The sequence below is a fragment of the Siniperca chuatsi genome, linkage group LG14 (genome assembly GCF_020085105.1).
Source record: "Siniperca chuatsi isolate FFG_IHB_CAS linkage group LG14, ASM2008510v1, whole genome shotgun sequence".
Taxonomy (NCBI): Eukaryota; Metazoa; Chordata; class Actinopteri; order Centrarchiformes; family Sinipercidae; genus Siniperca; species Siniperca chuatsi.
Genome location: NC_058055.1, coordinates 5,575,263 through 5,598,748, shown reverse-complemented (window position 1 = coordinate 5,598,748; position 23,486 = coordinate 5,575,263). Strand labels below are relative to the sequence as shown.

The 23,486-nt window shown below is 39.6% G+C and overlaps 1 protein-coding gene and 1 long non-coding RNA gene across 4 annotated transcripts in view; both read left to right on the top strand.

Moving 5' to 3' along the window:
- Positions 1-23,486, top strand: part of auts2a (activator of transcription and developmental regulator AUTS2 a) — a 319,952-nt gene that overhangs the window by 59,684 nt on the left and 236,782 nt on the right. Inside the window, 1 exon segment of the mRNA XM_044222254.1 lies at positions 22,806-23,018. Coding sequence (XP_044078189.1) covers positions 22,806-23,018 — 213 coding nt within the window.
- LOC122888187 lies at positions 2,767-13,965 on the top strand. Of its 3 annotated transcripts, XR_006380663.1 has the most exons (7): positions 2,767-10,637; positions 11,233-11,356; positions 11,559-11,650; positions 11,865-12,072; positions 12,199-12,300; positions 12,446-12,679; positions 12,959-13,965. It is a non-coding gene; the product is annotated as an uncharacterized LOC122888187 (long non-coding RNA). The 3 variants fall into 3 exon arrangements; XR_006380661.1 differs by having other exon boundaries at positions 2,767-11,356; XR_006380662.1 differs by having other exon boundaries at positions 2,767-11,356; positions 11,801-12,072.

The window sequence follows — 23,486 nt, the reverse complement described above, 5'->3', positions numbered from 1 at the left end:
CGTTTTAACATGGAAGCATTACATTTGTAACAAACAATTGATTCTTTAGGAAGAAACTAGTACAGGAAAATAATTAAGACAGAACAGATGGTGGGAATGGAGTTCCTAGAGAGACAGAGTCGCACCGCTGCACCGTCAATGCCCGAAGAAGCCTGAGCTCCACAAGAGGAATCACTGGTCGAACTGTACATGGGACTCATTGCGTCCAAACATGCAGAGCTGCCCCTACAGGAGAATTGACTGTGCCTCCCTTCCAGCGCAATTTGTCCCCTGGCTATCTGAACCAGGTGAAAACATTACTTTTCCTGTGTTATATTTGGATTGATGCTAGTAGGTTACTAACAAATAATTTAGTGTGAGGTCAGGAATAAAATCTCCCTTCAATATATTCATGACATGGAATCGTAAAATATTTCACAAGTGCTTTCCAAAACTTCTCTCAGTTGCTGAATGGCGCATAAAGGGTGATTTTTACAGGTCAATGCCAAAATTATCCATTTATCTGGTACACTGGCCATTCATTCATTAATTATTCATCGCTGTATTCATCTTTACTCATGGTTGCATTTATCCGTTCGTTTGTGTCTAGTTGTTTGTGTGGTGTGTGTGTGTGTGTGTATGTAATGGTTCACACAAAGATCGTTGCCATTGGTTTCTGTTTTACCTCTTGCTACCTGATTTCAAGTTAATTCCCTCACAAAGCTAATTTGTGCATTATCTCTTGACTAATCAAGAGAAATGGTTTAGTGTAAAACTGAGCTCAATATTAACTGCTGGAGAATGTTAATTAAATTGCTTCTGCTTCGTATTCACTACATATTGATAAAGAATGCATGCAGCAACACGTAAACTTCCTACGTAGACGTCATTAACATGACGTCAGAACTGTTACTGCTTCACATTCTGTTAAGGTTTGTTCATTTTTTTGAATGTTATAGATCATAGATCTGTAAGATTGTCGCTCCAGCCTTCTACTTAACTTAATACACAAAACATTTCAGACATTTTCAGCAGTGTTATCTACATATTTCATCTGGTGGTCATACAGAATTCATAGAACTGTAGTTGCACATGTAACTCTTCTTTCAACATCTATCTGTCTGTAACGACTTGCTTTTCACTAACTGTCTTTTTTTACTGGCTGAAATTGAGAGCCATGACAGTGACTTCAGTTCCAAGTCCAAAGCCGTTTGGACTGCTAGTTTAGCTTAGCGAGGCTTCAGCAAATGCAGCAAAATGTTATGTTGCTTTGTCGCTCAGGGTGTAGTGCAGCAGGAAATGTCCGATTTTTCACACACTTTTGTGGGGTCTAGAGAACAGAATTACTGGATATTCTCTGGAATAAGAAAAATTACACTATAGAATGGGACCAGGATCAATCAATAGTGTAAAAAAGTGTATACATAATTTATTAACTCAACGAGTAAGTTGGCACTAAATCCAACTTTTTTTAAGAATAACTTTGATGGCATGTATCAGAAGGCAAAACACTCAAGTCACCCTCAACCCTCACAGTCTGCAACATCATCTCTGCTTCATTCTTAATGCTGGTCTTGTCAGTTAGTCAATGCCCAAACTGTAGCTGTAATCAGCAGTGTACAGTACTGTGTCCACTCCATCTTCGTGGTCTTAATTGGTTCCTTTTTTTTATTGCATAGTAAGATAGTAGAGCTTATTGCAGAGATAGACGCTAATATATTAGTAGTAAGAAGAGCAGCGAGCTAGATAGCTTAACTAGATTAGAATTAAACCAACCCACATTGCCATGGCTTTGTTGGCTAGTTGAGGAAACTGGCAGCATACGCTGCACTAAGTTAGTACGAGATGTGTTTGTTGGCCACTTAAACTTCACACTTCCATTCACATTCTTTTGTAAGGATTGTGTTAAAAGTTTAGTAGGCTTAACTAAACTAGTAACCCCGACATAGACTGCTAAATGAATCGGGATGTTTGTGGGCTACTGTAATGTTGCATTGGCGCAAATGAATCGGGATGGTGGAACTGTATTGTTGTGGCCACAGAGTAACTTTGGTGGCCACAGAGTAACTATGTAGCCATTGTTAATGTGGAACCCTGTTAATGTTATAAATGCCTCAGCAAGTGTTCTTCACACATGGCTTACAGTAAGTGTAACAATAGGCTGCATTAGACAGTGGATAATTTAAATGAATTGTTGCGTAACCTTAATTGTTACACTAGCTTAGCTACAGCATAGCAACAGCTCTAAATCCCAAAAAAGTGCCCGGATTTCACTTCATTAATCCTGAAACGACTGTATAAGAGATCTGTAATGTGAAACTAGCTGAGGAGGTCTGGAAGTGTATTGTGACACATCCCCAGTGTGTCTTTTCTGGCACTGTCTTTTTCCTCCATTGTGGAGATGGTGAGCTTTCACTGGGTTTCTAATTACCAGTGGAGGGGCAAGTCTCTGGTCTCTTGTTACACTGTTAGCTTTAATGTCCGTGGGCTATAAATAGTGCAGGTGTCGGCTCTCTGGTGAGCAGCAGCCTCTGCTCAGTCTTTATAGAGGCTGGAAATAGAGCTCTGCATGCACAAAACACAGTGTGCTCCATTGATTTAACTTAATGTTAACTGGGAATGAGGTAATGCAATGCAGTTTCCTTATGGAAAGAACTAATATAGCTCCATTTCATCCCGGGAGGGAATGATATATAGCATGGTGAAGTTTTCACCTCAAATAACCTCAATACAGTAAATATGGCATTATTTGCATTTTGGATACTGACTGACTGAAGGTATCACTTATCCTATATGATGATTATCATGTGTAGTTCCTAAACATTAATATGAGGTGCTTGGTTGGCTGATAAATAATTTCCATGCATGCTAGCCCGACGCTATACTTTTATAGTCAAATATGTTAAATTATTATTATTTCAGTGAAGCAAAGTCTCTGAGTACTCCATGAAAAAACACAAATGCAAGTGAAATGCTCTACAGCAAACTGCAGTAAGCAAATGAAAATGTCTGAACTGCTGTGATTTTGAAAGATTGAGCGTTTCTTTCTAACAGTTTTGAATTATGACTATATGGGGGGAAAAAACAATCACAACAAACAGTTTTATTTGAATTTGCACGTGATATTTTTCTGAGGAGCCATCACATCGTCTGAGCTGCACTTTTGAGACATCCGTGTTCATTCGAGGGAAGATTCTTATTCGCTGCAGGTTGGAGCAACAAGTTCTCAGATACATAACGAAGGACTGAGTGAGCATCAGTGCAATTTAATGATCTTCTTTTTGTACCCAGTTGCTAAGCAACCTACACCGTTCTGTCTGAAGCCACAGCATCCCAAAAGAAACATCACGTCATTGGTCTGAGGAGCGGAGGAATGATAACAGGGAATGCAAAGCCATGGGGGTTTAAGCAGTCTCTTTATTTTTTATTTTTTTTACTCTCTCAAGGTGCTCACATGCTACGTTTGCAATAGCACTTTTGTATGGATTAAAGCAAGTGTTTCACTGTAACCAAAGGTGTGATAATATGAAGAGATTTAATCGCCTTCTGCTTGGTGGTCTAAGCATGGAGACGTGACTGTTACAGTAGTCAAGGCTGGAGCCCCTTGTGTAAGCCTGCTGGGCTAATCTAACAACCATTCCTTGTCTGGAGAGCACATGGAGGGGGCCTCTTTTGTTTAGATGCCATTAACCGAACACCGGTGTCGTATGGGGAGAAAAAAGGAGCGAATTTAAACCAACTGCTTTAAGTTTCTCCCTCTGAAAACCACTGCTTCAGGGCCTGACAGCGGTCTGGTTTTGGCAGCGAGCAGGAGAGAAGCACGTTCAGGACAGGAAGGCTTCAGCATCACCCACTATTCACTCCCTCTCTGAGTCAATTTTCTGCTGTGAATCATAGAGGTGGAGGGGAAAAGAGAGAAATAAGATGGAGTGAGAGCTGTTTCTACAAAGCCACAGCTTGAGCGAAATCAAGCATTTCTGTTTCCCTTCTCCCCAAATCCCAGGAGAGGGCTGCTTTTCCTTCTGCGGTTGTTGTTCTGGCTCCACCGCACAGAGAAATCACAGAAAGCAAAGCTTTTTTTAAGACAACAGTGGGCAACAAATGGGCTTGGTAAACTTCTGAGAGGACAGACGTCAGAATTGCACTTTTTGCCCACTGAGGCAATTGATGCTTTGTGTATATGATTATAGGAATTCATTAAACATTTCCGCAGGGTTAAAGTGATCATTTCTGTGACCCTATTTGATTTTGTAATATTCTATATTCAGTGTAGTTTTGCTTTGTTTTTGTACACAAAATTATGCAGAGATGGTGGAGGTGCTTATTTCAGCCCTGAGTGGTGCCTGCAGGCTTTCTCAGGCTGCATATAGGGACTCAAGAAGCTCCAGTAAGAATATAGGGTAGACTGTATGTAGCTTGAGAGGCAAAACCCAGCACTCTTTGCTTGTTTATTGCTGTGAGCACACGGTAATAATTGAAAGGCGACTGAGATGAGTGCATTAACATTTTTGACATCTTCTCTCTGGCTGGACAGCAAGAGGACAATTAGAATTTTTAGTAGGAAAATCAAACAGAAAAAAAAAAATGAATGGGACAAAAATAGGATTTTGAGAAGTGAGGGTGACATGCCCCGCCCATCCCAGTGGAAATTATGCCCTTGCCTTGTTATAAAGTATTTTTCAAAGCACTATTTACATTTATTTATTTATTTTTTTAATTATCTAAAGTACAGTTCATAATATAAATTGTAGTTTTAATGGCAAGCATGATGACTGCCTCGGACCAGACAGTTTGACTAAATTCAGGAAATACCAGTGCACATTCTGCTACTGCTCTCAGCATACCTTCACTACAGCCTTCATCATACTGAATGCTGCCCTCACTTGGTAATGAATGCCACTTCTTTCCTGCTGGCAGCTCTTTGTCATCTTCCTTCTAGCTAGCCTTGGCTTCCCCTTCAAAAGCTTTTACTGGAGTTTTGAAGTGAATCAGTCTCCACGGCTTCACTTCTCCCAAGCTGGCACCATGTGGCAAGCTTGTCAATTTTTTGTTAGTTGAAAACAAAACAATTTGTGTGTGTTTGGCATGCATGTGAGGGTGCCAGTGCTGCTGGCTGTTTCCTAAATCTGGTTGCAAGCTTGGCACCAGATTCCTGTAGCTCAAACATGTTTGACTGTAGTTGGATGCAAAAATTTGTCATGTGGGATTTATTATACTCTTACATATGTTTTCATTGGTGATGCATCAGACATGGCACTTGTTGCCCAGAGATTTAAATTCATAATGTTGCCAGATATGATCTATGTGTGGTTGAGTACATTAGTGGGAAATATAAATCACTAGAGGTGGCTGGCCGAGCTTTGTTTTCATTTGAAGTTATTTCAGTTAAATTGTGATGGCGCTCTCAGGTTGTCCACTATCACCTGAGGGACAAGAACAATTTATCAAATTGTAGATCAAATTGAATGCAGCTGACCATATCACTGCAATATACTTGTCCAGAATATATCCCTATTTATAGGATACTCAGCATTATCTTAGCACAGGTTCATTTAAGGTGGCAGCATGTTTTCTAAGCTCACTCATCAAATAAAAATGGCTTTGCAAGCATCCGAGGAGAATTACACCACGCTTGTTGCTCACTGTAGCTTTAGGCACATTTAATGTTGTGGAATATTTCCCTTGTATCAAGATACTCCAAAAGTATTGGCTGCAGCTTTTCCTATCTTCAGCTTCTATGCACAATTACATATATTACAGGCAAGGAGTGCTGTTCTGAGCTACAACACCATACATACTTGATGGTGTAATACAATTAGCAAAATCCAAATTGCCAAAATGCTGAATCGAGGTTACTGTATATACTAACTGTTAATGCTGTACATTAGAAATACGTTCTAGTAACTGAAATGGAACTGTAATGGGAGGAGGAATAGACGTGAAACAAAGTGTTCTGAAAACAACCAGAAGCTAGTTATTGTAGTGTGACCTGCTGACTTGGTCTGTTTACCACCACAGTCAGAAGTTGGAGCTGCAACAGAGGCTGTGAATCACAGTTTGTGAAGCCAGTTAACGTAATTATTGATATTTTTTTAATAACAATAAATGACAATGTGAAATCTACGTGACGGTGTGAAAGGGGTCGCTTGTAGTGGTGAATCTACTGGGAATTATCACCTGAATCTGCAGCTCCCCTCTGCTTTATGGAGCTTTATAGCGAATTCCAGCTCATTGTACTGCTCTTCAATGTACAATGCAACTTTAGTGTTTTGGTTCACTCTCACAGCTCTCATTGTGCCATTTTTGGCCGCAGTAGGCAGCTGTTTTCACTGAAAAATCTGAAAACCCACTGTACGCAACCTGCACAGCATCATACAGACAGACACAGTTAGCAACTAGCTGGTGAACATAGTGGAATATAGTGATTATTGGACTTACAGTCAAACAACTGCTGGATGTGTAAATATGCAACTGTTTGCTAACAAGTTCGCCATATCAACTTAAAAGGTGGTGATATGTCAATGCTGTATTCACAGCTTGTTCCTGCTGCCCCCAAGTGGCCAAAAAAATCAGTTATTGCAGGTTTAAGATACTTTGTCTTGCAGTTATAACTTAATCACACGGACATTATATACATTTTTAGGTTCAATGTGACATTTTGACGACTTTAAAACATTCTGAGGATATCATTAACTCCAATGTCCATCGCATATATATGTCCATAACTCTGCCAAGAAATCATAGAAATAAGATGCTTCTTGTCTGTACATTCAATTCTCAATTACATCTGGGGGGCACATTGTCAGACATTGAAAAGCCCTGACCTAGAGCCCAATCGGTTACAATAGATAAAGGAATATAATTGGATTGAGCTTCACATAACCGACTCAAATTCAAAAATGACTTGCTTGGGTCATCCTTAGTACACATAAATATAATAGCCAAAAGTACATTTGTTATAATGATCTGCTTACTTCATGTTACACAATCTCTGCTTTTAGGCTTGTAAGAAGTATCTAACACTGTAGATGTTAACTTAAAATGTTTATATATTAAAGTGCAATGTTAAGTTAAATACCATACTTCTTTCTTATATGAATGCAGTGTCTCTTGCAGATTATAAATAACTGTCATTATGCCCAGCTATGAGATGATTTTTTTTTTTTAACAATGAGTGAGTTGTCAGTTGTAGACAGCTAAACAAACTGGCCCACTCCACAGAAAGTGAATTTTCTTTAGTAATAGTGTATGGCAGAATCCAATAAAAGCTTTGACCCAATGCAGTGACCGTGAGCAATCCGTGTGCCTGTTTAAGTAAATGGTTCATTTGCCTTTACATCTGTCAGCAATTAGGTGTAATTATTTAAGCCAACAAGGGCAGCTTCAAAGAGTGAAATGCATCCCACAGTGCCGCTCGGGCGGGGATTGTTTTCAGCACATTATTTTCCTCCTTGTTGTTTGTTCTCATTTGATCAGGACAGTCTGCACTTCATCTTCTTTCGCAGTATGCTTTGCTTATTCAGGTTGTCACCACATGGCTAGTGTGCATGTTATCTTGTTCTTGTTTGCTTTATGCTGAAATCCCTTTATTCATATTCTTCTACACACAACAGACGACCTGCCAGCTGATGTCTCTGTGTGAAATAGTCTAATATAGGCTTTCACAAAAAAAAAAAAACTCTCAGTGCTCTGATTCAGTAACACAGCAACACTGTTGGTGTACATCTTTCTGCACCCATTAAAGGGCCACTCTGCCTGCGCTGCTTACTCTGTGATTAACATGAAAAAAGCCAGGCTGTATCTGCTCCTCATGTTTATTTAATCAGGGTAAATGTTGTGGGTTCTTGTGGCTCATACTGAATATGTTTGTTTTTCATTAAGTCCTGTGCTCTGCTGGCATCTCTGCAGAAGGCCTGATTTCCCTCCTATTAAGATGCATAGTGGAAAAATCCTTTTCAGCAACAGTATTTTTAGGAATAACTCCAACCTCCGACCCACTACAGGTCTGGTGTTACATTGTCACTCTGGAAATGTCTCGTTTTCTAAGCATGATTATTGTGGCCACAATGCAGCTATTTGATCGCTATCTTTGATACGATATGTGTGGCCCGCGCCGCTTTGTTTTATTTGAGAAAATCAGTTGTTGTGTGTCTCTCAGGATGCCTGATAAGACTGAATGACACAAATGGAAGCTGGTTGCAGAGATCTCCCATTACCAGAGCTCCCCTCGATCCTGTCTGCCCTCCTAGAAGGAAAAATAATCTGTATTTGTTGCACAGCCAGACACAGCCAGGAAATCAGATCGTCATACACAGGATATCCCCTTGTCTTTTTTTGCGCACCCTTCTGACTCAAATGGAAAAAAAAAAAATCTGCTATGATGAGATTAGTGCCAGGAAATTGGCTAGGTGTCTTTGTGTGTGTCTGTGTACATTTTGTGTGGACACAATTTTGTCAGGCCCCACAATTGTTTTGAGAGTGCTATTATGAGAAAGAAGGCAACTAATGTAGAACAAACATCTTGTAGATGGTTATGTCTGTCAGGGGAATAATTTACTGCCTACCTGAAAAGCTCTGCTAGCCTCACACAACTCCCCCCACTTGCTTCTGTGTATAATGCAGACATTGGCTCATCTGCACCTGAACATTCTCAGCAGGTGTGTGTGTGTGTGTGTTTTTGTGTGAGCACCTGCATCTAATCTGAGAGACTACAGAAGGTAGACAGACGTTTGGACTAGGAGGGAAGTATGGAGCGAGGAGGGGTTCCAGTTTTGAAGTTTTGCTTTGGCTTTTCTGGCACACATTTCCAGTCTGTCTCATACTGTAGAGCACAGTTTATGGACATAATGTGATAAATCTGTCTTTTCCAAATAATGCTGTGGTACTCTCAATTTCTCACCCTCCATTACTTTAATGGTTTTATTGTTGAGGGAGGCGTCTGTAACCCTTTCCCAGTGGCTCAGACAAAGCAAGGCACCATCATCCCTGACTGAGATTACACGTTCTTCATTACAATTCTCATAAATGATGATTATTATTTATTATTATTATTTAGGTAATGTATGGAGATTACTTAAAGGCAGACTGATGGTTTGTCTCAGCCAGCAACTAAAGTAAGTTTTACAAGAATTTGCCAAATTTTAAGATTAGTGGCAAACTAAGAAACAGTTAGGATACATACAGGCAGCTTTCGTTTTTTGCTTGTAACAATAACAATTTGTTATTAGATTAATGAGCGTGCTGTGGTTGAGCAAAACAACAACTGCGAACAAAGCATGGAATTATCACTTTTCTACTTTTTTTTATCAAGATGTCAACTCGAGTAAAACGTTACCTTCACTTCACCTGGTTCACTCACTCCAGTGCGTGTGTGTGTGTGTGTGTGTGTGAGAGTGCGCATACAGTGGGGTGGGGTTGCTGACTGACTGGGAGTGAGAGATGCTTTGCTGACGCAATGGCACAAAGCACAATGTTAGAGATCTTTTTACATTGTAATCGGTTATATTTTGTATTACTGTACATAGCAAACATAATGGATAAAACAGTATGTTCTGCATGTGAACTGCAGAAGGACTCTGGGAAAGCGATAGGTTTTCATGTGTCACTTCAGGGTCCTCACAGCTGAAGTGCGACAATTATGTGTGGATGTGAGTGCTTGAACTATATCCTATTTGTGCAGCACAGGCAAAGATGCTTTAGATCTCAAAATAAGAATTACACCAAGTTGCACTGAAGCATTGTGTTTAGAAATTGTTCCATCTAGCTTTAATGGCAGCCTTGAGACACATACCAGAGAATAAATACAGTTAAAACCTTCTAAACTCACACTTCAACACTTTACAAATTTGCAATAGCTTCAATCAAGCTGGAATTCATTCATTCAAATTTACAAGCAAAGAAATTTCCTGACTTCTCCCTCAAGGATTTTCTCAAAGGCTTGCTCACCTACTTAGAAAATGTTGAGGTAAATGCAGCTGGAGTGTTTTTGTGAGTTCTCAGCAGATTTTGAATTATGTGTTCACCTTTAATTCTTCGTGTATGGCACTGTTTTTATTCACCACTATTAAATCAGCCCGAATGTGGTCAGAAGCCAACATGAATGCTTAGTTCTACCACCTAACCAAAATGAATAAAATAATTATTTTTTGTGTGAAATTCTGTTTTCTACCCTTTTAACTTTCTGTTCCTTTGCCTGTATTCAGGAGCTGCTGTCCTCCCAAGCAGCTCTCAGGTCTTTTCGTTCTGTGCTGCTGAATGATTTTTGGCTGGACTGCAGCAAAGCGGGGGCCGGCCCTGTAGATGCGAAAGTCTGTCTGTGACTTACTGAGTGAATGAGTTACTGAGTGAGTGATGAAGATTCACTTTTGGTCTGTCGAGTGTTGGAGTCTCCTGATTGGCCATTGCTCTTTCAAAATGAATGGGCACGAACAGTCCTGAATTACGTCCTCGGGAGGTAACGCTCGACTCGAGGTGCGATGATTTCACTTTTGGCGCACACACCCTTGCGCCAGGAACACTGCAACGAGCATAAACAAACAAATATTTACAGCGAGGCGCTGGCAGTCCTCTGACGTCTTCAGGTGGGCTTTCACAGCGGTTCTCTGAGGACTACAGATTTCTGAATTCATCGACCAGACCATGTTGTCTATCTCTCCGAGGTAAGTAAAATGCTTCACTAGCTTAGCAGACAGTTTACACCTCTCCTTGTTGCAACAACAGCTACAGTCATGTAGGCTGATCATTGAAAAGGCGGATACAGCACTGAAATTTAGAGACAATCTAAATGGCAGTAGCGTTTAAATGTGTTTTCCTGTTGAAAGCGAATCTAGGCCCATCGCCGAAGTGTACGGCGTACCGGTCTACCGGTACTTTGCGTAGCATTGACTAACATTAACCCGTAGATAGACAGCGACAGACTTTAGATACACAGAATATTATAACAAATTGTCTGTACACGCCAAGAAACGCTATGGGGAGAAAGTGGAAATAAGACACTGATGATTTTGCACAAAACAAACTGGCTACATTTTGTTCCAAACCTCCGGTAATTTCAGCGACACTACTAGTCGACATGTCAGGGCTTTAAGCCTTGTTTGTACTCGCGAGACACTGTGGTGCGGGACTCCCCTAAGTCTGCAACTGTCTGAGAGTATTGTTGGGTCACCAATGAATCGTTTGTGAAAATGGATACAAAGTTAACTCACATTGCAGAGAAAATACCGTAACTGCTTCACTTGTTTCCGTTCTCTGTAGAACCAGGAATCAACAGGAGTCGCAGTGCCGAATATATCATGACATCAGGAAATATGCTACAACTACAGCCAAGTGTTGATCACTGAATCGGCAGATGCAGCCTAATAGAAAGACACAGAGCACTGTAAGTTAATAAGCGCTTCAGTATCTACGCTGACTGTTACTTTTGTGTATGTAAAAAAAAAAAAAAATAGGGCTTGCAGTGTGAGCCTACAAACCACCAGGAGCCCCCAAAATACCAGCAGAAACACAAATATTCTGCCACGTGTACTATGTTTAATGCAATTCTTTCCTGATGTGTAATGTCCCTTTTTTTGTTTTTACAGCCATGGCAGTGTATAGGTTGTGCCATAAGGTCTCACAGTGTCTGAGATCAGTGGTTATGTGCACAGACAAAATGCGATCCAACAAAAAAGAGGTAAGACTATATTGTTCTCGGACACTTTGAAAACATACTCTGATCACTTATTTTGTCCAGTGTCTCGTTAGCTTAAAAAACATGTTAGTATTTCATATTTTAAAGCTTTTTTTTAGGTATTGATGAATAGCATGTTGTCATTTTATCCAGTTTGTCCTTGTCATTGGTCACTCACATTTGAGATGCTTTGTGAACGGCTATGTTGCCATGCCAGAGGGCCGGTTCAGCTTTGGCTTCATGTCTACACCTGGAGGAGATGCTGATGCTTGGCGAAGGGAAATATGCCGATGACCCTCCTCTCACTCCTGATGTAGTCTGCCTACTTTACCCAGGCAACAACTTGAAGTCCAGCCGCACCACGGAGATGGCCGCAAAAGATTTTACGTCTCTTCTGAAAAGCTGCTTTGCATCGCTTGCCCCAGGTACGCTTTCTAATCCAGTGTGTGATAATCGCATACACCCCCACATTCTGAGAATGCACAAACTTTGGTCTACTGTGATGTAACACTTGCTTTTTTCTTTTCTTTTTTTTTTTTTTTTTTTTACAGCTTTTTGTGTTTGATTTCAATCTTGAAGAAAAATACTATCGAGTGGCTGCTCAGCTCTGTCGGCTGCTCCTCAACAGAAGCTTTCTTTCCATTATGTGATAGGTATGTAAAATATGTTAGAATTCGTGCTACTTCATGTATTATTATTGTGTCACAGCAAAACACATTTTGTCATGTTGTCTATGTGTATCTGTACTGGAATTAATATTTCTTACATATACTTACACAACGTTTGTTTTTAATACAGGCATCTGTGGTGTCAGGATTGTGCTCACCTTAGTAATGACTACAGGATGGACAAACTGACAAATCTGATATGGCAGACGTCATACTGTGTATTACACTTGCCTGTCTATCCTGTTCCACTCCATTGCGTCCGGTGCACCGACATCATCACCAGAAAAAACCAAAGCACTTCAGCCCTCAGCCAAAAGCCAGCCTCCCACCTGTCGCCCTGCCACACATGCTTGTTCATCTCCAGGTGATTACTGTTGCTATTGTTTAAGATGATTTATTACCATGTCCCCAGTCATATTTACTTTGATCACTGCTATTATACAAATAGCAAGAACTCTGTGTTTCCATTATCTTACCAATTCTGCATGTTTCTAGATAAAGAAAGAGATGTTGGAATCGACAGCGATGGTTAGCAGCACATATGGCTAAAAAGATGTTCATTGATGTTTGCCAGGTACATAACTTGTAAAGACACAAATTCTGCAACAAGTAATCATTTAACATTGTTCAATTCTGTTCACAGGGTGAAGTTATTCCTATGTACTACCCATTATCTTTCATGCCTGTGGAGGAGCCTGCTTTTCTCCCCCAAAGTGATGAGATCTCTCCACCTCGCTCCTCTCTCTGTGTGCACCCTGGGACGTCCACCGACGCAGTTGTTGACGACAAGCGTACCAACTATCACTCTGTACGTGTTGTTGCGTCATCCATGGTCCGTCATGTACAGATCAACAGGTGCCGCACCTCCTGCCACCCAGGTGCCCTCGTTAAGGACATTAACACCTCCGCCCTACGGCTGCTACGTCATCGGCCGTCTGTCTCTGCTGTTGCGATGCACGTGGGCACAAATGACCTTAAGATGCAGCAATCAGAGAAACTTAGAGGATTTTGTCTTCCTCATGGACAGTGTTTTGAACACTAATAAGCAGTGCATCATTTCAGGCCCACTGCCCTCCCCCCGTTTTGGCAACGTAAAATGTCACAAGCCACATTACAAACAGAACAAGAACAGCATTTTAACTCCTAAAAAATATTTCCAAAGTCAAATCCATCTTGTCTCGGTCTGACGCTGGAAAACTGGTTCATGCATTTATCTTCTCCAGGCTAGACTACTGTAATGCCCTTTTTGCTGGGCTCCCCATAAAGTCTGTGATGGCTCCAGCTCATTCAAAATGCTGTAGCCAGAGTACTCTATATAATCTATACTTAGATCACTTCACTGGCTTCCGATAAAATACAGAATTGATTTCAAAATATTGCTCACTGTTTACAAATCACTTAATGGTCTAGCTCCTAAATACATCTCTGATCTGCTCACTGCTTATAAACCCTCCAGAACCCTCAGATCATCAGACACTGGTCTCCTAACTGACCTATGATCAGTAGTGAATCTGGTGATGAATTTGTTGTCTTTTAATATGTATTTCAATATGTATTCATGTCTTATTTTATTAGTTCACATTTGTTGTATGTGAAGCACATTCAGCCTACATTGTATGAAATGTGCTATATAAATAAATTTGACCTGAATTCGTGTTCCAGTCAGAGTGCATCTTGTTCAAGCACACAAATGTCCAACACAACGCCACAAAGCCATGCACCACAGTCCTCAACCTCTAATCTGCCGCCCTTTCACATCTGCTTTTCCAGCTCCAGGTGAGCACTGTTGTACTTTCAACTTTACATACTGTATGTCACACAAATTACATACAAATTAAAAGCTACCATTTACTACAGTGTCATTTGCTTCATTATACCTTTTCTTTCAAATCAAATATCTTAAGATGAATGGAATGTATTGTTCTTGCAACTGCATTTATAAAATGTTTTGACTCAAACAGAGCTTAACCATGTCATGTGATATTCTACTTCAGTACACTTTAAGAACAAATATTACTAGGAGCACCACAGAAAATTGCAGATGAATACTTAATATCCAGGAATTCACGTTATAGACTGACTGGTGTAACAATTTGGCTGCAGCTCAGCACATTGACCATACACTGTCCAGTCATGTATAAGGTTTTGACCTAGTCTTGTTTTTTAGGTCCTTGCTCTTTCCCTGCAACTCTTCTCTCACAATTCTACTTGAGTTGCTTGGAGGTTTCTCTCAATCTCTTTCTCTTGGTTATTTGAGGAAGAGGCAGTTATTCAAGATGAATACTGTAAACTGAAGGCTCAGTGAAAATACTAGTGCTGAAGTATACATGGAAATGCATATGATTGTCTGACTGGTTGAATTCCTGGAGGTTTCTTGCTCTTGCTTATTTAGCCATACTTTTGGGTTTAAAACAAATGACAATTGCCAATAAGTTGTTTTCACAACTATTTGTTGCTATGCCTGGTCAAACCGTACAGACAAGCTCCATTTCCATGCATTACTGGGTCATCGTTGTGAAACTAACTTGTGCTTTTACTTTCTGTATTTTGGCCATGTGGCTTTGTGCTGTCATATTCAGTACTATAGAAAAAGTATATGAATATAAGCAAAACCATGGACTCAAACAAAATACAAAGCTTGAAGCTCACTTCTTATCATGGCATATAATGATCTCCTTCCCTGGCTGCTTTCTTGGTAAATTGGATCAACAACCTCCACAGTGAAAGATAATTATAAACATGGAAATGCAGATTATTTTTAACTTAGCTAAAACTTCTACAACATATTTAAATCCTTGGTTTGATTACAAAGAGTTGGTTATTAAAATAAGCACCACAATTTCTCAGAGCCCAAGATGATGTCTTCAAAGTTCCTTGGATTGTCTGACCAAAACCCAAAGCTATTCAGTTTGCAATGATGTAAATCAGCGAAAAGCAGCGAATCATTATAATGAAAGCGGGAACTAGTGAATGTTTGGCATTTTTGCTTGGACATTACTGAAATGATTAATAAATTATCAATATTTTTTTTAACTTTCAGTCAACTAATTAATCAATTGACTAATCAGCTCTAATTTGTTTAAATGACTAACAAACAATTCAGTGGTAAATTGAGAGTATACTGTATAGTGTATTTCTAGCATTTTAAAAGTAGTCTTGTGTGACTTGTCTTCCAGCAAGTCAGTCAACTGTACTGGAAGCTAATGGCACTTAATGCTAATGGGATCAGCGTTCTCCAGCAGAAGTGTTGGCTGGATGGTCGAACAGCAGCCAAACTGACAGAAACAAGTAAAATGAAAAAATATTTTGTCCAAATTGTATAGTCAAACTTTTTGAATATTTTACTCTTTTCACTTAACTGATTTTAAATGAACTTCACCATATTTGTTTTTACTGTCATCAACCACCCTACCTTTGCTTACAGGAGCTTCATTTAAAAAAAAAAAAAACTTTAAACACTATATAGATCTCTTTTTACAGAATAATTAAGAAATTGGAATGCAAGCCAATGTTGAATGCAAAGTGTAGAACTCCAAATGTAAACCTAACATGAATGTGTTAATGTAAAGTCATATAAATATGCAGTAGATATTATCAGTATCATGTACACATCCTAATAATGCCCCCACAACAAAAGCCTAAAGTTTGAAGACGATGCGGGGCCAGTGACTACCATATTTGCGTATCATCCTCACCTCGGTTTGAACCATTAAATTACATGTGAAGTAGTTCAGCTGCTCTATCCTGTAACGGGTTACGTCACCACAGACAGCGGCAGTGAATCACTCTGCAATTTGTTACACCAAACACTTAGTTTGCTTAATGCTATTTCATATCTACTGAAAATGTGATAATCAGGTCAAGGACTCCCTAAAGAATGAGACATTTCACTGCTCAACTTAACTAGGTAGCTGAAGTTAATATGGGCTGCTGTTGTGGAGTTCTCGAGTACCCCACAAGGAGAGATTATACTTACAGTCTTTATTAGCATTCATTAGATCCCCAGTTATTGTTTACTTTGTTTATTGTCGTTGATTTGAGGTGTGTGTGTGTGTGTGTGTGTGTGTGTGTGTGTGTGTGAAGGCCCCTCTCTGTTTTCCTCTCTACTGGGAACCCAGTTTGTGTAAACTAATTAAAGTGTCTCAGTAAGACAAGTTGATCAGACTTTTTGATCAGCCTCTCACACGCTTGTCTGTTTTGTGGCTCAGATGCCAGCAAGGCTGCGAGAGACCAGAGCAGGTCCAGCTTGTTTAATCTACTGCTGTAGACGGTGAGTTCAGAGTGCTCCTGCACACAGAGGAAGGACAGCAACCACCATGGTGGTTTTCAAACACAAGACAAAGAAGAGTGAAGAGAGAAAGAGGAAACAGCTGAGCCAAGCTGGATTATGTGTCAGATAAAATCAAAACCCCTTCAATGTGAGAGAGTAAAATAAGATAAGATGAATAAGATGGTGTCTAAAGGGCTCTGCTAAAAGCATTATCAAATAAATCCCAAAAGAAAACTATGTAAAACTATACGGAAGTATAATACAATAGTGTCAAAACAAGTTTCATATAGGTAAAATTTGTATACTGAAAGTGAGCAGGTGTTTTTACTTCTCGATGAACAGGAATACCATACAGAGATGTTTCGAAGAGTTAAAAACAAGCACACGTTTTTGATTGGATAACACATTAGCCATGCTGCAGTGATTATTAACCCCTGCTCCTGGAATCATCTGCTGCCTGCACTCCGTCCCTTCAGTTGATCATCTTTATGTACTGATAAATTGGAATTTATTCTTTTGGCAAGCAGAGCTTTCCATTGTCTCATTCAGCCTCTCCCTGACTGTGAAAACAGCGTCATAGACTTACTGTTCCAGAGCTCCAGAAGAAGCATGGTGGATGTTCTAGAGGAGCATCTTCACAATTATACCGTATATAAATGAATTGTTAATGAGTGCCTTTGGAATATTCAGCAGAGAATTGCATGCAGTGGATAATATTAATCTTCTGCAAGCAGCTTCTGGCATTAGATTATTAGATAGTTTACAGTTTTGAAAAGACTCCAGATCCAGTTCGCAAGCATGTCTGGGTATCTGCTATAATTACACATCAATAATCAAAATTATACAGTAGTGCTCCTCTAGACATGTTTTAAGACATATAAAAATAGTCTGCTTTGAATAATTAGTTTTTCTACAAAAGTTAATTACTCAATTTAAAATTACATCTACTCCTTCCCCTTCTGGGAAAAATCCAGAATCTATAAAAATCCAAATATTTTTCATTTCAAAAGTTTAAATGCTGGAACCAAGATGTCTGCTTCTTGACTGAAAAGTTGCATATTGCATATATAATTTGCATAAAGAACATGATTGGCTTTCAAACTAGATGTGATGTCACAAAATCCTGCTTGAACATACACGTTAAACTCTGATTTAAGGTGAGCACAGAGGAACTTTCCCCCTCCAGCAGATTAATGTGAAAACTCAAACTTTGCACATGCATCGTTCTGCACAGTGAAGGTCAAACATCCAAGTGAAGGAACAATAAGCCAAACCCATTTTTTAATGGAGGGAGACTAGATAAGTAAATCCATTTGGTCTTAAAATATCAGATTAATAACAGGATAATTGAAAGTAACAAGTTTTTATCTCTATTAGATGTGAAACATTGTACAATATTTGTAAAACCCCCAAATTTACAAAAGCATTGGAAATAAAATTAATTAGAATAGCTGCCTTCCAGATTGTAACCTGTTGTAAGGATACCTGCAGACATGCATTGCGACTAAATGCCACAGTGTAATTACTTTGTGCACTGCCAGACAATCACAGCAATGAAAGCTAGTGGCGAGTGAGCCATATTGAGCAATCACTTTTTTTTCAGTGTCATCAGAAGGCGCTGAAATGAGGAATTTGTCTTGCTATTGTTCGGTGAGCAGGCAAAACATAATGTGCATAATTTATTCCAAGCAATCAGTTGGTTTAGAGGCTTAGAAGCATGCAGAAAGCTGGCACAATGGAAGCTCTCTCAGCCCCATCATAACTTTGTCACTTATTCTGTGCACTGACAATGCATGTCATGTTGTATTATTTGCCTTGGATGAGTGTGGGCGGAAAAGGCAAACAAGATTAGTTGATGCATGCACTTGTTTTTCTACGAGTGAATTGAGGCCTTTAGAAATGGTTTAGTGAGTCAGTGCCAGTAACACACCCATCAAACTCGTCCTTCTGACAGCAGTGCATATCTGTAACACTGGTAAAGTAATCCTCTGCGGGCATGCTAAGGTTGCTTCGAGGTGGTCCTTCAACGAGTAACTGCGGCTGCTTGAGATGTGGTGGATTTTTTTTCTCACCAGTATTTTGTGGGAAATCTGCCTTGATTTCATTCCTCATTCCTCCTTCATGTACTGTACACCCAATATGAGGCACGCTGTGGTTGCTGCGGGCTATGGGATAAATCCTGGACTGAGGCAGGGTTTTGTGGAGTCCAGCTTGAGTGCCGTTTAACAAATATGAAACACCCCTAAAAATGGTTCTGGACTGAGACACTTTTTCTTCACACTGAAGTGAAACAAAGTACAGAAAGATGTCCCAGTATGCATGAGGCGAATGTGAGAGGGTCAGTAGCGGAAGAAGTATTCAGGTTTTTTTACTTAGGTAAAAGTAGCAATACCGTAAGGTAACATTAATTAAGAACAGCTCTGCATTGTTGAGGGTGAGTTAACAGTGAGACCATGAACAGCAGCAGCCGGGCTGAACACAGCCTTACTCCACTGCAAGTAAAGTCCTGCATGCAAAATTTTACTTTAGATAAAAGAACAGTAAAAGTATTAGGTTAAGTATTAGCAGCAAAATATACTCAAAGTATCAAAAATAAAAGTACTCAATTTGCAGCAGAATAACCCCTATCAATGTGTTTGTATTAATGTTTGATTATTATTATTAATGCATTACTGCATATGCAGCATTTTATGTTGTAGTTGGTTGAAGTAAAGCTAATTTGACCTACTTTATATACTGTGGGGTAGTTTAATCTATAACAATGCATCATATTTTACAACTGATTATATATTTAGATGTAACACCTTGATCTTCAAACTAGCTAGCAGCTATAACTGTCAAATAAATGTAGTGGAGTCAAAAGTACAGTACTTGCCTCTTGACATGAGTAGGCGTATAAAATAACATAAAATGGAATTACTGAAGTAGAGTACAAGCACTCATTTACTCAGTTGCTTTAAAATAAGGCAAAGCATGGCAAGAATACTGGAAAAACAGCAAAGAGAAGTAGTGTTGTTGCTGCGGGAATAATGCTCATGCGCCCATCATCATGGTTAAAAACAAATACAGTACACATGCACCCAGAGAATAAGTTCTTTAATCTAACACATCATACATACTTTATATCACATTTCTTGACCTTTAGAAGTCTTCATGTATCCGGTCTGAATGCCACCAGATAATCACAACCTTACCTTTCGAGCCGTCCTGTTTAAAATGTTGCAGAGTATTGACAGATCATTAGTGCAGCTGTGGCAGCTTTGCGCCTTCCTCTTCAGCAGTCTGGAGGCTGACTCTGATGGCTGCTTTACCAGCTTAAATGTCTCCCCGGGGGTTTTAACACCAATGGCTCTTTTGTCCACAATGGAGCAAAATAGGTCACCTCTTCAAATAACAAAGGTGATTTGTTCCATAAGTTTAACTGTGGGAGGCTGTGATACATTACACAGTCTCTCAGCAGCAGATGAGTGGTTCTATTGATCAGCCCTGTCAAACTGTATAACCCCATGTGTGTACCCTTCGATATTGGAGTTGTAGCTTATTGGTTTGTTTTCAGAATCCAGTTTTCTTCATGAAAAGAAATGTCTTCTGATGTAGTTTTTATGTGTTGACGGGCAAACTGAACTTAAATGCTTTGATGTTTCTTGCTGTGCTTCTGCTGATCCTGCTCAGAAATGTGCCTTACAGGTAAACACAAGCTCAATCGAAGTTTCCCCTCATCTTCCTCTTTGTCTCTTCTACGTCAGACCAAGCTTGACTGTTGTTAAGAGTCTTGTAATGTGATGTAAATCAGAAAAAACAGTTTAAACTGCTCCATTCACCATTGTTGTATTACTTTGAATGTGACTTAAATCTGACTGACAAAGACAGGTAAGAAAGGTAAAAACAGGTACCATGGCATATATTAGATACACAATCTAATACAACCTAAAACAGTTAGTAGTTATTGTAAGCAGTAATAACATCCGTGACTGCAGAGGCATAAAGAAAAACACCACCTACAGAGACTCCAACTTCAGGAATAGTGCATCACACTACTGGCCACACTGCTTGATTAACAAGGACTTAGCAATAGTGTGTTTATGAATTCTGACTCAAACACCTGACTAATATCCATTTTAAGAATAAAAGCCACTTTGCCTCAGCGCTGTCAAAGCTGAACAATGCCAGAGAGTCTACAGCCATGCTAGCGGCTCTGTGAGGCTGTACTTAAGGGCCAGCTGTGGCTTAGAGGTAGAGCGGGTTGTCCACTAATCGGAAGGTCGGAGGTTAGATCCCGGCTTCCCCCAGCCCACATGTTGAAGTGTCCTTAGGCAAGATACTGAACCCCAAATGATTAGTTTCTTTGGACTGATGAGCAGTTGGCACCTGCCATGTGTGACTGTAATATGTAGTGTGAAGCGCTTTGAGTGGTCGGAAGGCTAGAAAGGTGTCCATTTATCATTTAAGCAGAAGTGCTTTGAGCTAAAAGCTATCGCTACCATGCTCACAATGACAATGTTAACATACAGATGATTAGCAGGTGTTTGAATGTTTACCATGTTCACAATGTTATTTTAGCATGTTAGCGTGTCATTAGTTTTGCAGGTCTTTGGTCATGAAGTATTGCACATTAAAATTTGACGGTGCTAGATGAAAAGTTCAGTGATCACTGAAGTCAATCCAACAGTTGCTGAGACATTTCACTCAAAACCATAAATAGGAACCTTACGGTGGCACTAGAGTAAACACAAGGGGACCATCAAAATCATTGAATGTCAGTACCAAATGTCATGGCAATCCATCCATAGGTATTTAACATATTTCAGTCTGGATCAAAGTGGTGGACCAGCATTGCAAAAAAAAAAAAAAAAAAAAAAAAAAATCAAAATAAGCGTTATGTATATGTATGTATACAGCCATAAGGAACCCTATATTTTGTATTAATAAAGTAGACCTACTTTATTAATAAAAACCTTTTGTTTATACTGTGGCTCAGTGATGTGTCAGCTTAATAATGCATGTGACCGCACTACTTTGAAAAAGCACTGCAATGAATAGGCCTTATTATGCTGCATACGTGATTTAAAGACCAACAGAGGAACAAGTGTTAAAGTTTGAAATATAGGCGTATTGGATATTCTGTATGGCTGTATGAAAGCTGTGCTTGGACTTGGATACAATTACCAAATTACGGTTTCCGACAGAGTAAGTGGTGCGATAATGCATTTTCCCACCATTTGGACCTTTCAAGTTAAAGTGAGGATTCACATTTCGAAACTATTTGGTGATCTTGTCTTTCTGAAAGAGGTCGCGATGTGCGCCACAGCTGTAATACAATTTCACCTGACTTGCTCACTAGGCTATGTCTTTAGCATCTCATACCACTGTCGCTACATCCTGCCCGATCGGTACTGCGCATTTGCAACTCTCAACAGAGCTGAGAAGGAAGTGAGATGGCTCACTCGTTAAGCTACTTCCATCATTAGCTCGGGGGAAAAAACTATGCGTTTCATTCAACACAAGTTTTGCAATTTGTTATTGTTTATTTGTATCAGTTGTGTTAATAAACATGTTCATTTTCAATTAGTTAATTTCTTCATTTTGGGAATACCCCTTCCCTCCATTCTTTCTCCTAACCCCCAAACACATTTCAGGCACAGAAATTGTCCTTGCATTAAGCCCCGTGTAATAAAGCAACTAATCAAAACCTCCCATTGTTTTTGGCATCCTGTTGGCTATCTAAGACACATACCACCCAACCGTAACGTCACGGGTTTATCCTGTTGGCCTCTCTACTTTGTACTTTCAAATAAAACCAAATGGCAAAAAAATAAAAAAATCTAAGAACCACTTTTTGTTCTGCTGTTCTTTGTGGAAGAAAATCTTGTCATACTACACTGTATCTAAAGCCTTTCTGCACGATTGCCCCTCAATTTGGAGCAAATTCACTGCACTGCTTACTTTAGAGTGGAGATCTGTCAAAACAGGCTTTTATGAGTGGATATTCAGCTCTTTCTTTCTTCAAGCTCTCGAGTGTGCTAATGAGCTGGTTTTCCCAGGTACAGAAATTTAATGAAATATTGATTTGACTGTTGATGGACTGTATGATTGCAGAGTCCTGAAAGGCCAGCCGCACAGCTCATACGGGCTGGGCTGTAAAACACTTTTCCAGCAGTAGTGATAAAATGTTTGTTTTTGGTACTAATTTAAGCTTTCTCTTGTGCTGTTTCCTCTGTAGAAGAACATGACACTGAAGCCCCAGGAGTGCAGAGACAACCAGGCAGCGCGCCTGCACAAGAAAAAGCCTGCCAGGGTCCCCAACGGCCTGAGCCTGGAGTCGTGCAAGAACAATCACCACCACCAACAGCCTTCAGACCAGGAGAACAACCCCCGCCTGGCACACACGCAAGGCAAGAGGAAGAAGAAACACCTTAACAAGAAACACACAATGGTGAGTTTAAGATATTTTCTCTTTCTATTGCATCATATTGATACAGTTAATAATAACATATGTGCAATAAATTATATATGGCAAATGTAGCAGAGTACTAGATTTTTGTTATGAGATGTGACACATACAGCCTTTTTGACACTGTCACTTCAGTGTACTTATGCTGAGAAAATGAGAAGCTAATGCGATATGTGGAGTGATTTTAAATATGAGATTTTCTCTGAAATACAATTTGATTTCTGTAACAGGGGTTCAGCACAGCACCTTGTATTTCCTTACTTTACTGTACTTTGATGTGGAGAGAAGTAGTATGGGCTTCTATAATTCTGAAATCAGTTGTCAACACAGTGAGTTCAAGTATTTTTAAAATAATGCTTCAGTTTTTTTCCCCCTACTGGCTCTGTGTTCACTTTGTATCAATGCACCAAGTGTCTGTGTTGTCTCAAATCTGTATATAGGGCAAATGTA